At 40.7% G+C, this 17752-nt stretch overlaps 1 protein-coding gene across 2 annotated transcripts in view; it reads right to left on the minus strand.

The window, feature by feature from the left end:
• Positions 1-17752, minus strand: part of tbc1d22b (TBC1 domain family, member 22B) — a 137361-nt gene that overhangs the window by 73036 nt on the left and 46573 nt on the right. For both annotated transcript variants that reach the window (XM_069190323.1, XM_006628423.3), the window contains one exon: positions 9769-9834. In XM_069190323.1, coding sequence (XP_069046424.1) covers positions 9769-9834 — 66 coding nt within the window. The remainder of the gene's footprint in view (positions 1-9768; positions 9835-17752) is intronic.

Here is a 17752-nt window from a genome sequence, read left to right on the forward strand (position 1 = left end):
CCAGCAAAGTACAGTAAAGCTGTCTGCTGGGAATGGTCCTTCTCTCCAGAGTGGCCCAGCAAGGACAGGGCAGTCCAGGCCAGCCATGGAGAAAAATGACACAGACCGACCCACGAGCCCCACATCACTCTGATAGAGACATGCAGTCATCACACAGACCTGTCCACAGCGTCTGTGCACTGGACACAAAACAGTATATAACCACAATTATTTCATTAGTCACTGTTTTCACATATGCTTCTATAAATGAGCACCCACAAAAAGAATGATCAATTTTTCCAACAGTACTCCTGTGTCCTTGGGAAGTCCAGCAGAGTGAACAAGTCTTTGGTCTTAAAACTGGTGTGTTGTGGATTCAAGTCTCCATTGCAGACACTGGTGTTGGACCTTGAGTGAGGTGCTGCACCCCAGTCACCCCAGTCCATCCAGAGGTATAAGTGGGAACCAGCATTGTTGGGGGGTAATTTCTGTAATGGATTGGCATTCTGACACAGGGAACTGTCCCCTTCTCTCTTAATGAAAGGAGACTTTTGTCTCTTTTACAATGTCCTTATTATTATTTATTTTTTTCAAAATAAGAAATAAGTAATACTACTACTTTTTCTCAAAAGCATAACTGTCAAAATTGATTAGATCCCCTGTCTCTCTGGTGTGGATAACAGCACAAAGCCTTTTCCTATAATGTTTAATAAGATTGGAGAACACATCTTCTCTTGGCCCATTCCTCTATGCAGACATTTTTCAGATCCTTGATGTCGTTAGTCTACACGTACGGACTGCTCTCTTCAATTCAGACATCAGATTTTCAAATGGGTTTAAGTCCTGAGACTGAGATGGCCATTGTCTTCAGTCAATTATTTCTTTGTTGATTATGAGGCGTGTTTAGAGTCATTGTCATGTTGGAAGGTTCACCTGCGACCAGGTTGCAGCCTTCTGGCAAAGGCAACCAGGTTTTTCACCACAATATCCTGATGCTTAGTACATTGAGCTTAACAAGTGCCCCAGAGCCAGTGGCAGCAAACCAGCCCCACTACCTCAACATATTTCACAGTGGGTACAAGGTTCTTTTCTTTGGATGCATCCCTCTCCGATTCCATATGTGCTGGTGGTGTGAGAGTTCAATTTTCTTCACATCTGAGTGTAGCACCTGTTTCCAATTAAACTCATCTGGCAAACTCCAGCCAATTCAGTTTCTTGTTGTCAGTAAGGGCTTTCTTCTGGCAACTCTTCCAAATAGCCTGTTAGCATGGATGTAATGTCTAACTGATGATTAGAAAACTTGGTGACACCAAGTGACTCCAACTGGGACCTTGGATTGTTTTTTGCCTCACTGTGTGTGGAGACAAGATAGACCTGCATCCTCTTCCTAGTAGGTTAACTACCGTTTCGGTCATTTTGAACTTGTTGATTATTGCCCTTATAGTGCTAAGTGGGATATTTAATATTTTTGTATCATTACCTGAAAAATGACTACCATTTGTCACTTTTATTTTCCTTTCCCCATAGTAATGGATGACAAAGGTTTTTCTCGTGTGTTTTACCTTTTTTATACCCTGGTGAAACAGGAAGTCCAAAAAAGGTTCTTGAGTTGTATTTAAATAAGCAGAATTGAATTGCTGATTGCATTGTCTTTAAAATACATAGGGAACCAGTAATTTTGACACCTCTATTTTGGAGAAAAAATAGAATTACTAATTTTAAAACATGTTTTGAACTGACTATTATAATAAAAGCCTGTCATTTTCCTATTTTGGGGGCATACAATAAAGCTCATTATCTGTGCTATTTATTTTATACAGCTTTTTTGTTCATCTTAATCAAGGGTGCCAATAATTATTGAGCTTACAGCAGATGAAAAAGAGCAAAAATATCAATAATAAACTGTATGTAACAGAGATCCCTAAATAATGCTTTGTTTTACTCCCTTGAGATGCAGCTGTTCTATTTGTCCACAAAATAGAGGTTGTGCAATGAGTCTTGCACCCTCTATTCAATCTGTATGCTGGGCTTTTCTGCTTCTGATCTAGCAGTAGGGTGTTGGGGGGATGATTTTACATTCAAACATCCTTACACTGTACTATGTTACTTCAATCTTCAGCATTGTGATTCTGATTTTTACAGGTTTCTGTTATCCATTTCTACAGAGAACCCTTTATCTGTGCCTAATGCTTAAACCCAGCAGAGGCAACTAATAACAGATGTAGAGGTGGCCTTGCTCGTTGACGTGAACACCATCAAAGTGATGTTTATGTAATATAAGGGCAACATGGTTTGCAGCTGAAATCTCAGCTGTTCAACTAAAGCAAATCACAGCCATGGCAACTTGTCAAAGGTTCTGGAGCCAACTCTGTTCAGATAGATATGCTAAAAAAAACATAGCATAAAACTTATGGGTATAGCTACATAACCACTGAACCATCTCACTAATTACCCACGTCAAGATTAAACCTTGCTGCATAAGACAGGAATGCAAATACTGCTTTCTCTTTCTAACACACGTTTCTAACACAAGTAACTCAGAACATTTCCCATTTCCATTTACATTGTGATTCTGTGCTTTTACCCTGGTTTTATTATCTGCTATTCATTTTACCATGTAAACTTGAATACATGAAACTACAAGAACGCCATGGTCTCACATAACAGATGTTAGAAGCGATTATCAGCATAATATGGTAAATGGAGGAGTGTGGGAATGCACAGTATGATGAAAGCAAGGTCAAGTACAGTAAAAATAGAAAGCCTTGATAAAAGTTAAACAAATACTAATTAAAGCATGGTAAGTTTAATAGGACTAATACGTGTGACAGGTGAGTTCACCACGTGAGAACGTTTTTATCAGTATCATCTTTTTGATAATATACACTATGTTGCCATTCTTTCCCAGACAAAGTGCTCAACTCCAGAAGGACACTAATAATCATTCTAGTAAAAGACTAGATGTGTGAATGCCAGGCGAGAGGGAAAAAAAAACATGTAACCATTAAGCTGTCCAAAGTTTATTTTGGACAACTGCTCTCTCCTAGGCAGAGGTCAAGGAATTAAGCACAATGTAGACTTTCACAAAAGCAGGACATTTCTTTGCTTTTCCCTTTTCAGAAAAACCTGATACTAACGCCTAAAAAAAAACAACCGCTGTGAGTCTAAAGGTTAATGCTCAAGGTAAAAATGGCATTTGAATTTCAGCAGGAGAAGAAAATTACAGCTTCAATAGTAATTGCAGTTGTAAAGTACACGGAAAGCAGTTTCTGTATTGAAATGCTAGCAGCTTAGTGGAGCCCATTGTGCAAAAATGAAAGCAAAACCAAATGCTTTGGGAGAACATGGGGAAGCAGGTGAGCTTATTAATTATATCCCAGATTAATTGTATGGATATCATTTACTGAAATACCTGTTCCCACCTATTGAAGAGAACGTCCTGTGTTTGTAACAGAAGGGTGCAATTGCCTATAATGTTATTAGAGGAATAGCCTAGGCTCAGTTAAATTGGCTTTTCTACTCGGCTGAACAAGTATTTCACAGGAACACTTTGCACTTAGCAGGCGGGTGCCGATCATGTTTACCATACAAGTTCTCCTCCTTGCAGACATACCCAAGGCCGTTTTAACAGGATTAAATGGCTCAGCTCACACAGCAGTTACCCTGCAAAATGAGTTAAGAAGAAGCCAGGAGAGAGAGCCACACCAGTGTCTTTTGACAAAAGCATGCTTAACCGCTGTTTGTGTAAACTGTCATTCCCAGGGTTTAACCTCAGAATTAATATGTAGCAGCACACCATTTTTTGTTGTCTGTCTTAAGAGTTTTATCTTAAAGCTTGCGGGAGTAAGGTTTACTGCCGAAAGTCAGAAGAGAACGGAGACAAGATCACGGTAACCGTTGTAGGGAAGTGTCTGGAATAAACAAGGTGCTACAAAAACACAGCTGGGGGGGTCCAAGTGCCTCAGTCAACAAGGCTCATGCAGACGTCACACTGGAGCTCCAGACCAGTGGCTTATACCTAGGCAATGTCACTGGCTGTGATCAGGGGTACCCTGGCAGTGGCGCACTGCTAACATCACAGAGGTGAGTCAGGCTCACAGTCTATCCTCATCCTCACACACCACTGTGACCCCATGAGCTTCCTGGGCTCTGCAAGCTTGTGGTGCTTTCGATCAGAACTGCATCTTCCATGCCTAGATGCTGCTGCTGTCTATACCTATTGGGAATGACTTCTTTGTTTAAATAACCTCAAAAGGGTCATTCGAGCACAACATCTCACTGGCAGGAGCATGCTAGTGCACATGAAACTCACGGAGCTAATCTGAACCATGGTGCTAAGTACAGGATTGGACTTGTAGGGCTGCAGCCTTTCAGATTCACCCCATGTCACACTTTGAGATCCTTCCTTCTTGCACAGAACTGACAAAGTTCTTCCCTAGCAGGCTTCCATCCCTTCCATCGTCTATGCTACCCAAACCTTCACAGTTTTTCTGCTCTCCAACACCTGAACTTGCTACCTTGCAATCAGCTCTGGTCATCTCTCTGGCCCTTGTTCTAGAAAACAGGGGTAAATTGTGGACTTCATGTACACTGTTCTTTCTTTGACCTTTTTTTCACCCTGCAAGCAGCAAAGTTAACATCTAGTGAAGAGCGAACCAGCTCTTGGTGATAAAACACTGCAGGCCTGGCAACCAGGTGTCACCAGCAGCAAGGGCTCCTGTCCCAGGGGAGGATGAGCTCTTCAGCAAGACGTCGCATGTTCAAGCCTTAGTCATGCCGCCAGCAAACTGCTAACAATCACGTGTCTCAGCCTTGCCTGTTCCCTCTCAGGGTTTCCAGCAGAACAGCGATGGCTCGACCCCACCAACAGGCACCCACACTCCTGTGCAGCGCTGCAGAGCTGGTAGTGTGCCAGAGACCAATACCGCCACAGGTAGGAGGAGCCAGTCCGCCCTTCCTCCTTCTGTGTGGGAGCAGGCGCTGCTGTGGTTAGCCCAGCCATCTGGCTATAGCACGGCTGGCTATTCCAAACTGGACAGGTTAATAAAATACTTGTTGACTCAAATAAAGAAACACTGAAAGCTTACTGAATTTGGCAAGACAAGAAAACCAAACCTGACATGGCATCCCACTGCGAGGCCCTGACACCTTATCAAAATTCTCAACTTATCTCTTGATGTCTGTACTTTAAAGGACAGCCTGAACAAGCAGCTTTAGCAACTAAGCCTCTTGAAAGACCTGTGCTTCAGCATCTTTTGGAAACATACGTTCAGATGATCAGTTACTCAACACCTCAAAAAAACTGATCTTTTCTCGTTTGAAAACACTCCGCCCTTCTGCCTTCTGTCCTCTGACTCTTCTGGTTTTTGTTCCAACTGAGCGTTTTACTGGCTAATTGATTTCAGTTTTCTATTTAAAGCACACTTCTAACCTTGCTTTCAAGCTCTGAAAAGGTTGAATGGGATCTGAATTGGTATCAGCCATGAGTTTCAGAACTGACTTCATTCAGGCTTTGATGCCTGAAATGTGACCAACATGACCTCTGCAAAATGCCTGATACAGTCACTGTCACCTGCATTTGTTCAGCATCAACTGATCACCTATTAACAGCTGTTTACAGAGAAATGAGTGTTATCAAATTAATAAGAGTTTGTTTAAAGCTCTGTGTTGAAAACCGTGCCCTTGGAGTCAGGGACTTTTTGAAAACCGGCACTGACTGGAGTCTGACTAACCTCAAGTCTACACAAGCAAACAGATAAAGCCATGAATTAGCCCCAGTGATTGCCAGCTCAGTTGGAATGAAAATCAACACAGTGGTCTCCAAGGACTGGGTATGGGAACAACTGCTGTAATGGACACGACTCCTCAAAACCCTCGGCTTCAGGTCAGTTTTGTGTGACTTTATGAAGTCAGACTGGTAAAATACAAACACTTCCTTCACCAGGTGCTGGCCGTTACTAATTCTTTTCATTTTCTCTCTGGGAAATTGCATTTCCAATGGAAATAGCTGAATGTGTATTTCTGAAAGTTCACTCGCACCCTGAAGCCACTGATGAAGAGATTGGATCAAGCTGTATGAGACCGAAACATAACAACAATACTAGAACAAAAATAATGATAATAAATCTGAATGCAGACATTATTTCAATTTATATTATTCTTGAGCACCTCAAAAAAAAATTGAAAACACAGTCAAGACTGATAAGAACCAATGAACAATTCAGAACACCTCTCTCCTCTGGGGATGGGACAACTGCAATGTTCTGCAGTTTGTTTGACAAAATCTCCTATCTGCGAATTGGATCGCAGTTTGAAGGCAATGGAAGAAATCTCTGATAAATAATAATGATGGTAGCGTCCCCAAGGACAACAAAACCGCAACAATATTTTTTTTAAATATATGTGCTTTGATAAAAAAAAGTATTGTACCTTTTGATATTTTTCTTTCTATAAAACATAAAGCCTTTAGCCAGAAAGATGAGATGGTTTAAGACTGGAAAAAAGGAGCGTCACCCTTGAGTGTTGTGATGGTGTTCTCAGACCATGTTCTGTTTGAGAGGGCACTTTAATCTTTCATTTCCTGCCTGATCCCAGCCAGACCTCCACCTCCTCAGCTAGACTGGGGCTCGTCTCACGCGGGCTCTGCTCCCCCTCCGCTCTTTGCACCCCAAGACCTTCTGTAAGAGCACTTTTATAAACCTCACACATCCCTTTCCCAAGGTGGCTGACCTAACTTTGAGTGAGCAGCCTGGGGGTGCCAGGTCAAATCCACACTGACTCTGCAGAGCTACAGCGATCTTTCTCTGAGACTACTAAATAATTTAGCTCTTTACAAGCATCAGCAAATCAGTTAAATATAAACCCCTGCAATATTTACACTGTATTCTTTATACATGTATATGTTGAATTTTCCGTTTTGCTTAAAGTTTGTTCCAGCAAAGTGTTTAATTTTGTTTTCCTTTTTAAGAATCCCACAATGCCTGTCCAGCTGGGTTCCTTATGGGATTCTGTGCATTTTTAATGGCAGACCCAGGAATGGGAAGCGTTTTGTTATTTCACTTCATTTAATACAGGATGAAGCTGAAGTTGAATTTTTAATCTCCTATGCATATTATATAAACCTTCAAAATTGAGCTAGAAGCCTAACGTTCACCATGATTATTGTAACAGTACATTAAAATTTAATGTAATTTTCCAAAGTTCAAGGTAAATTGAATTATCTGATTTTGCATATCCCCTATCTTTGCAAGAAAAAAAATGTAATGCATGGTCTTGAATAGCTATGAAAATGTTCAAACAGCTGTCTCCTGCACTTTCACCCAGCACCACGGCACTCTCTCTTGTTAAATGACTTCAGATGAAACAATCTGACAGGTTTAGGTTTCTCAGACTATTACATTGACCCATAGGGCCACATTTACAGCTCAGTACAGCAGCAGATATTATACTACCAAATGTATAGGGAGAAAACAATTTACTACAATCCGAGAACCTTTAGTTATACTGACTACTCTACATGATTCACTCATAGAGAATTCCATCAATTTCTGTGTGGGTGTGTGATGCCGGAGTGCGTTTAATGCTTTGCCCTGCCAGAACACTTCAGACGCATTTCACATTCAGGAGAACTGCAGTCAGCCATCAATCCTTTTCCCTCTAGCATAATTCGGACACCTGGTCTTGGTATCACTGAGAGAGTTAAGACCCTCTTTACAGATAGGCATGTTTGGAATTCTTAGATATGGAAATATCTTTATTTTAGAATACGATTAATAATCACGGCAGTGTTGTTGCCTTTTGTAATATTTTATTGGCATTATTACAGCAGAAGAATATGCTTTTTTTCCCCGCTTAGACAACTCTATTTCGAATGCACACAACCATAAACAGCAGATAATTTAAACCATGAACAGTGAGTGATGTGCTAATGCAAGGGAGTGCACACAGCAACAGCTATGCGACTCCTCCTGCTGTGAAAATGTCAATAAGTGAATAGCTCCTGAAAAGTCAAAGTTACATAGGTTCTATTGGGCAGGCTATCCCTTACTTCTGAGCAATGGAAGCTTCGAGTTATCAATTATTGCCTAAATTGAAAATGTTTAATTACCCACAGTGTTCAGTTCTAATCCTTAACTACTGTCCCCAAATCAGCTGAGCAATATTTCAATGAACTTTAATTGTATTTGATTAAAAATGCCTGTGGCCACAGTGAATTTAATCAAACACAGCAGAAAGACGTGAGGTGACCCATTTCACAGGTGGAAATAATTTTACAGGCATCTTAAACCTGTTAATTGAAAGCAGTTTGAGGGTTTAATGCGCCATGTCTCAGATTCATTACTGATGGAAATGCTATTATTTCTGTGGGTATTTCAGGTGAAACAGAAAAAATGAGGTGCCAAGGTAGTAGATTAAGGATTAATCAGATGCTACCAGCCCCATAATGAAATTGGGGTTATTAATAAGTTCCAAATTATATAAAAAATATTTCAAGTTAAAAAAATTACTCCTCCTTATGAGGAATATGTTCCCGAACTGTCTGTGGGTCACAGAAATCCTGTACTCTGGGACAAATCTCTCCTAAACCTTATACTGGATCTACCATTGGTATGTCTAATACACCACGTAAATCAATAGACATATACTAAATAACCCAAAAATGTGACAGAAAATAAACCTCATGCTGCCAAGTTTTCCATTATAAAAAGGAATATTACAAAAATTACCTAAAGTATGTACCTTTACAGTTACTGAGCACAGGGATCTTCAGGAAGAGGTGATGAAGAGGGACAGATGCCATAGACAATGGGGACAAAAACATTTGTGTGCAAATTCTGAATTGAGCCTTGGTGTAAGAAGCTCAGGGTCTCTGAGAGTGCATGGGAAGATTCAGGCCTGAGAATGTATGAGAAGTTTCAGGGCTCTATCTGAGAGTGCTCTAGATAGAAGGTTTGCGAATGCCTCTCAAAAGCCAGGTTTGGTCAAACACAGCGAGTATGTGAACCCGCAGGTGAGGAGGAAGACGTTTAACGACAATGACAGATTCTTCTACCGCACTGATGTTATTCTACCTGCATTTCTGTTAACACTTTGTATGATTAAGTTTAATGTCTACGTTTAAGTACTGCATTTCCTTTATGCATTCAAACATTTGTGTAGATTAGACCATGATTTTCTTTATTCTGTTTTTATTTACTCTGTCGTTCTCTCTTCCCATGCAGCTTTTATTGTAATCAGGGCTGGGGTGTCAGAGGCACAGCAACTGACCTCCAGCAAGGAGCACACTGTCAAGGACAATGAACACACTGTTTGGCTGCCTATTTGGACTCTCAGCAGCAACAAAAAATGTATAGATTTGACCATCTCTATTTGTGACCAACACTAATCCCAACGAACGTCACAGCATCACCCCCATCTGAATTCACTGTGCTGCAACAAACATTACTGGCCGTAAAGTCTTCATATTGCTCAGTGTCCAGTTAGCAGGTACATCCTGGCTGAGGAGACAGTTGATATCCAATCATGTTTGTAAAGACATTACTTATTAAAATAACTTAAAATACACTGCAAACAAAACACTGAGCATAAAATGGAGTAGGCAAAAACATCTGCATCTGAAAGTGTCACCTCGTTGAAGTTTGATATGTACACCTAAGTGATGCTGATGGGTTGCAGGAATCACAGGCTATTTCACAGCTTTTTCTGGGGGGGGGGGGGGGCATGTGTGCTCATTTTAAAATGGCAGACCTCTGTGATCTTGGAATCTAAGGAATGGGTCCACACACTCACCTCCTGAACGGACGCCTGTTGGAAGAGCGGGATCAATGGGTTTGTTCTGGGAATGTCAATGTGAATCTGCAATGAAACAAAAAGGAGGTACTGTGAAATTCAGCACATGTGGAGCAAGATAAGAGGTTGCAAAAGGAAACAGCTGAAAGCGACTTTACTTTGAGTATTGAGGAGGGAGAATCCACTGCAAGGGGAACCCCAAAGCTCAAATGGGCTCCCCAAAACCTCTTTAAAAATGTTGCATGATGATAATGTGGTTAAACATTAATGACGTTTAAAAAAAAATGATGGCAAATAAAAGAGCTCTATCTTCAGAAGCTGAACTCAAGCTTTCTTTCCATGCAGCCGATTAAGACAATTCAAAAAGAATGGGCCTCTCCCAGTCAGTATGATGGACAGTAGCTCTAAAATTCTTCTCGGTGGACCAGATTATAGCTATGCCATGATATTGTCATCTAGTGATTAGCTTGCCTCTGAATTTGAACTGGTGGTATATGGAGGAAAGACTATGCTTAATTCCTTGCTGTTGTGCTTTCCCCTTTGTTCAAGAAGCAACAGAAGAGAAAACTGTTGGGCCAATAAGGAAGAAAATAAACACTGATGCTCTTTTCAACAAGCTCAGGGAAGCCTGATGTGTTTAACTCTGAGCGCTGCTGTAGAGGCATTAGAAATGGGCATCTAGGGGAGAAAGGCAGAGCTGTCCTTTGCTTCTTTGGTAATTACTTCTGGAGCCGTGAATGGCGGCACTAATTTCAATAAGCACGGTGTGGCTTTCCATCAATGCTCGAAATATCAATGGAAATAACAATCGCTTTAGCTCGTCTTCCATCCCTCCCCCCGGTCCATCTGCACTCAGACGCTCCCATTATAAACCAGGAATCAAGAGCTGCCTGATGGGAGGGCGACTGTTTAAACATCTCCTAGGCGGCATATTCATCAAAATGAACATCACTCCCAGAAAAACAGCTTTCTGGAATATTAGCTGCCCGTTTCAGACAAAGGGCCCATTATGATAAAGCTGAAATGCTACATAAATAAACTTGATAGCTATTCTGTAAGTTATTTGACAAAGGAAAGGGGGAGTTGCAATACTTATCGAACACCAACCCTGCACCATTAACTTGAGATTTACAGGCTGTGAGGGAATCGATTTTGCTCAGAATCATTAATGAGATGCTGTAAAATATGTTTTCTTCCCTTTTTCATTTGGGTTTAGGATATATAATCACACAAGCGGCACAGCATCTTTTTGCTTTGTTTGTTTTGTTTTTTTTGCTGCTAAACACATTTTCTTCTGCAGTGACAAAAGAGATACTTTGCAGAGGATCTAGTGCATGTTTTGGATCGTCTTTTAATTATGTTCCATTTTCACCTGTATATAAAAAATCATGCCGAGAGCCGAAACACTGGGCTTTAATTAATTTGTATTTCACAGAGGGAGAACAACAGAGAGATTGTATGGAGCACTAAGGACAGCATTACAGAAAGAAACACGTAAGAAATACATTACTGAGGCTGAGTTCAGTCTCTTTACACCATGTATCTGACACCAGCTCTGTAGAGTTCACATTCAAACAGCCTCCTGGAATATTTATAAACTATTTCAAACCCTTGGTGGGCAATAAATATTTAAAGCTTCCAGGTAAAGAAAGCAGATCTTTCAAAACTGAGTTCTCAGGTGTAGCTGAAAACAGATTTAAGGTACCATCTCCTTATTCCCTACAAAGACATTAGATGGAAGTTTTTCTGGAAAAAGCAAGAGAGGTGTTTTTAGTGTGAACTGTCCAGAGGGAAAGAGGAGAAGATGAATTTAGATGAGTGACCTCACCTGCTGACAAGGAGCCAAATGAATGCCAAACACCAAGCCCCTGTCCTGTCTGAAAACACTGTGACAAATATACAATGCTTTTCATCCACACAGGAAAAGCACAGCAAACAGTTGTGACTGTGGAATAGGGCAGAGATACAGAGAAAGCAGGAGGAGAGAAAATAAATGCATGGATTTGACTCAAAGGATACTGACCACGAAATAATTGACAGCTAGGAGAAAGGACAGTGAACATAAAATGTATGCATTGCCCATCTCTGCAGCTGTTTGTTTCTTTGGGGAAGGGGTGATGGAGAACCTACTGTAAGATAAGTAATATAGTTAATTGTTAAAAATTCCAAAGCTTAATAAAAAGATGTGGTCTGAAACAGAGACAATTCCCTAAACAGGCATGGGTTATGCAAAGAAATGTCACGTCACACTGTGGATGGTGAGAATCGGGGGTCATTCAAGAACGATCTTCATGACGTTCTTAAGAACATAGGAAAGGCTACACAGCAAAAGAGGCCATCTATCCAATTTGACTGCTGATCTCATCTAGCTGTTTCTTAAAGGACACTAGGGTACTGTCTTCAGCAACGCAGCCGCATAACTTGTTCCAGACACCCACAACCTTTTGTCTAAAGACGTGCTTCCTCCTCTCAGTTTTAATTGTACTTCCATCTGGTTTCCGAATATGTCCTTTGGTTCATGTTTCACTATTGGCTCTGAAGAAGTCTACTGCGATTACTTACTCGGTGCCTTTGAACACTTATATCAGAATACCCTTCTTAGTTTTCTCTATTCAAGACTATAAAGGTTCAGTTCCTTAAGCCTGTCGGTATAGGACATTCCTCTAAGTCCTACAATGTATCAAATTTCTCTTCTCTGGATTGATTCCAAAGCAGCAATATCTCCTCTATAATGTGATGACCAAAACTGTTCACAGTATTTTAAATTAGGCCTTATGAGAGGCTTATTAACTAGCTACTTATTGCTTAGAACTGGATGCTCAAAATCTGTCAAATGGCCTCATTGCATCTGTATATTTTATGATGTTCTTTAATACCTCTAGTCCAAATTTCACTCACTAATAATGGTCATATCCTATCTAATATGCCTTTTCTGTGAATGTCCTACAGAAGATTGACTTAGGTTCCTACAGACCTAAGAGGCTTAACGCGGTCCTGAATTTACAACATTCAATGGGGGATATGATGTCTATATAAGCAGGTCTGTCAATATTAATAAAAACCTTTGTGTTGCACAGATGCAGGGAGAAGAGCCAGAATATCCCCCTTATTGACAATTATATGCCAATTTCTGCAAAGCCTACTGTAGCTGCCTGAGCACTTAAGAGTCTGTGTGCCAGGTTATTTATGAGACAACCTGGACTTTGACCAGCACTAGCTCAATGGCAGACACAGTGATTTCACAAGCCATTTAATAACATCTATGAACATCTTTTGTGCAGTGAAGGACTGCTACTACTTGTGGTTAAGTGGTTTCAGTCACTCATACCCAAAAACAATGTGGCCCATGAATTATTAACCACGAAGATCTGCTTATAGGCCCAGGTGTGTTACTGCTCTGCCAAAAAACACCTGAGCCTGCAATTATCCAAAAGGCCACTCAGAAAGTTTTTAACCATTTTTAGTGTGCTTTCCTCCTGAGCTCCTCACTACAAACAATCACATGACAATCCAATGATCCAAGAATTTCCTGGGACACCTCAACCAGTCGCAGACACCTCTGCTCAAGTGGAGACATTCAACCCAATCAATAATCCTTTTATTCTTGTATTTCTCCATCCACTTTTCAGGCAACACTAATCAATGGTCCTGGTCTGTGCATTAGCTCCAGCTCCAGTGAAAACCTCTGCATTACACCTTCCCCAGCAGCACTGCCATGCTGCACAAATGGGGCAGGAGGGAAAGGGGGGACACCACAAACACACATGGAACCAGAGATGTCATATATCAATGGCATTGTTCATAACCGGTTCGGCTCATATCTGACTGGCGACTTGTTGTTTTCCTTGGTCCTCATAAATCTCCCATGGCCCCAGTCAATCACGGTGTACCTCAGGGTTCAGTCTTGGGCCCACTACTTTTTATTATTTATATGCTTCCTCTTGGCTAAATTATACACAAACATGATCTTCAGTTTCACCATTATGCAGATGATACTCAGGTTTACATTACAACTTCTTCCTCAGATCTCATATCTTTGTCACTTATCACTTTTATCTGTGTAACATCGAGCTCTATTTGACATTAAATTCCTTTAACCTAAATAGTGACCAAACAGAAATCTCACTGTTGGGTAGCAAATGTCAGCTGGAAAAGATGGAGAGCTTCACTGTAATCATGGATGGCTTCCACATTCATACTGTATGTCTACCGTAGTCAGGAATCTGGGAGTCCCTCTTGATCCTCTCTTGTCTTTTGAGCCCCAAGAGGAAAAAGTAAGACTCAGTCATCTTTTTTCACCTTAGAAATATTGCCAATTTCTATCAATGTCCAATGCTGAGTTCTTGATTCACGCATTTATAACATCTAGGCATGATTTCTGCAATTCTTTACTCTATGGGCTCCCCAACTCTCTTCTCCGTAATTTACAAAATGTCCTAAACTCTGCAGCTAGGTTTCTAACTCCCACCAGACCATGGCAACCTATCACTCCTACACTTAAATCTCCTTATTGGTGACTTGTAAAATCACATATTCAGTAAAAGATGTTGTTACTAACTTTTAAGGCTTTAAATAATCTGGCTCCATCATACATCTCTGAACTTCATGTTTGTACTCCCTGCTATAGGCTACATTCAGTTGAGGCTGGTCCTTTGCTTGATGTAACTTGGTGTAAATCTTGGACTTTTGGAGTTTTTTCTGTAACCTCCGACTCTTATAGAAACAAATTCTTTCACTCTCTTCAAATTTAAACTCAAAACTCACCTTTTTACTAGGGCCTATGTTTGACGCACTACAGTTTATCCGGTATGTTCTTGTTTAGTATTTTTTGTTTTTGTCTTTTCCTTTATCACTATGTACAGCATCCTCATCGTCATCAGCATCCACCACAGAGTGGCATATTTCCATCTGTGGACAGAGGATTCGGAACATCTTGTGGTCCTCGATCTCATCCAGAAGAGGATGTCTGTCCTCTAAGAATTGTCTGTCCTTCCTGCCATGTGAAATTACAGTGAAGATTTTCATGGAGGCTTAATTGCTGCACAAACCAAGCCGATTTGTACATGAGCATCTTTATAAAAAGCAGCACCCTGTTTCCTCTAGTCACTATGGTGCAGAATCGTGCATCACAATCAGCCATTTCTCAGGCTCGCTCATGGGCAAAGACACTCTCAAGTTCAGATATGGGTCAGCTGGAATTAAGAGATGCTTAAAATGTTTCTGCCCTTCAAAAAGGTAAAGCTACAGAGTCAGCTACCGAGACTCACTGATCCATAAGGATCCAGTTTATTAATCTGTAGCTCTACCTCCCACGTACTGTACAGTATTTGAAAATACTACCACCTGAATCAGTCCACAGGCGTTGATGATATTTACGCTCTTAAACAGGAACTCCACAAGTCCATTCCTTGCGGGCAACCATTCACTAGATCTCCCGAACTCATCAACAGCACAAGACTGAACAGAAGAGTGTTACAGTAGCTTGGTTATGGTTTTGCTGGATAGAAGTGAAGCAGCTCGTGATTCAAGGTCCACTCAAAGCGCTTTACAGGTAACAGGCACTGCCTTCTACCGACACCAGTTGGTAGCCACGAAGTCATTTGATTGATAGGGATTATAAGGAGGACATGATTGGTAAAGGGCAAAGGGAAATTTGAAAGAATCCTTTAAAAACAAAGAATGTATAATACTAATGCAGTCAAACGAATTATGTCACCTGGGAATGTAGACAGAAAGACTAATTTTGGCTAAAGGAGCAAAAGCTACTGAAATACTTTTGACTGTTTTTACATTTTTACAGAAGCTACAGAAATGTTTTCTGAAATTACAGTGTTTGTAATCTGTACAGCAAACAGAATTTAACATTTGTGTCATCCTGCCTTTTAACATAACATCACTTTATTAGCCCTATACAATTTCTTGCATTAGGAATTCGTCTTTTCACATACCCCAGCTTGCTCTCCATGAGACACATAGACATTCAGACAGGGAGAGAGCCTGTCGTCAGAGCGCAGGGTCAGCTATTGTACAGCCCCACTGGAGCAGTTGGGGTTAAGGGTCTTGGCTGCGGGATTTGAACCGGCAACCTTCCAGCCACAGATCCTTAGCCACGGAACCACCGCTCTACCCATTAGATGCTGACATCAGTACACTTGGAATTTCCTGTCATGTGTTAGAATATGGAATATTAGATCACGTTACTGTGTATCACTAAATTTAGTCTTTGTGTAGTACAGACATAGCCCCTTCAAACCTCTCGATTGGCCTCTCTTTCCGTCCCCTGCTCCCGCCTCTCACTCTTCCTCCCTCCCAGCTTCTGTTCTCCCGCTACATTACCTTTGCCTACTGCCTTGTCTCTCTCACACCTGAAGAAGGCTCCACGCCCAAAACGTTGTGTTCTTTTTTTCAGCATGGAATAAACCTATTACTTGTTCCTTTGCAGCCTACGCATGCTGACGCAGCTACCCTCCTGAATAAATACAAATTGATTGGGAAGGGCCAAATAGACTGAGGATGTGTAAAACTATTATTGTAATGAGTCCATTGGAAACGTACTATAGCGCTCAGTGTTTTCAAAGCAGAAAGAAGTGTCCCAGATCTGAAGATACCAAGTCATCCTTTACATTTCAAACCTCTTTAATAAGCAGAAAGAGAAAACTCCTCAAATACAAATTTAATCACTTCTCATAAAATATGCCCATGTTTCTTGATTACGTGTTTAAACAAATAATCACTTGTAATGTAAAAAGAGATTTTGTTATGAAGATTTATGTTCCCAATGGAATGGAGTTCAACCTTTATCACTTGTGCAGGAATATGTCGTTATGTTCCCTCTTACTGACACTGTGAATGGAAAGTAATACAGAGCTTACAAACAAGGAACAAGCCACATTTTCACATCTGATAAATGATTAAAGATTTTGTCATGCTTTAACACAAACTCCTGCCACGGTCATCAAGAAATCCACAACCAGTGTTATTTTAAATCAGAACACTTCCTGCTTTGTGTCATCACTAATATACTCTAACTTAATAATTCTTCAGTAGCGTAGAGACCCACAGCAGAACTAAGTGATTGTGTGCATTAATGCACGCTTTGAACCCAGGCTGAGGTAGTATCTGTAATATCATTCAATCTGAACTCATCTACCACACATAAAGAGATCTAAATCTCTTTCTACATTCCTTTGCCCTAAACTGAATATCTCAAACAGAAAAAGAGATTCCTATAATCTATCAAATGACTTCAAAGGATAAGGTACTCCTCTTTTCAAAGAAATTGGATGAGAACTGTCTGCATTTGTAGCAGATAGCAGGGGTCTCTGTCCCTGGTTCTAGGGACCAGCAATTCTTTTAGGTCACCATTAAACCACCATATTCCTAAAGATCTGAAACAATTTCATTGTGACCAGATAAGACAGCGATTTGTTAATTTAGATAGAGATCATTTGGGACTATAAATTGAGTACTCTTTGGCCCTTAAGGACCAGTGTGTATTCAACTGAACAAACTACTTAAAATGAACAAATAGCTTCATTCATCAATAACATACAGATGTTGTCAGTCTTTAGAAATAGATGATCTTAAGGTTAGAGACACCAGCTTTAGTAAATAAAGTAATCTATGTCTGTACGACACAAAAACTAAATTTAGTGATACACAGTAACGTGATCTAATATTCCACATTCTAACACATGACAGGAAATTCCAAGTGTACTGATGTCAGCATCTAATGGGCGGAGCGGTGGATCTGTGACTAAGGATCTGTGGCTGGAAGGTTGTCGGTTCAAATCCCGCAGCCAAGACCCTTAACCCCAACTGCTCCAAGGGCGCTGTACAATAGCTGACCCTGCGCTCTGACCCCAGGCTCTCTCCCTGTCTGTATGTCTATGTGTCTCATGGAGAGCAAGCTGGGGTATGTGAAAAGACAAATTCCTAATGCAACAAATTGTATAGGGCTAATGGGGTCTCCTTTAAAACAACC

Source organism: Lepisosteus oculatus, chromosome 5, assembly GCF_040954835.1.
Source record: "Lepisosteus oculatus isolate fLepOcu1 chromosome 5, fLepOcu1.hap2, whole genome shotgun sequence".
Classification (NCBI taxonomy): Eukaryota; Metazoa; Chordata; class Actinopteri; order Semionotiformes; family Lepisosteidae; genus Lepisosteus; species Lepisosteus oculatus.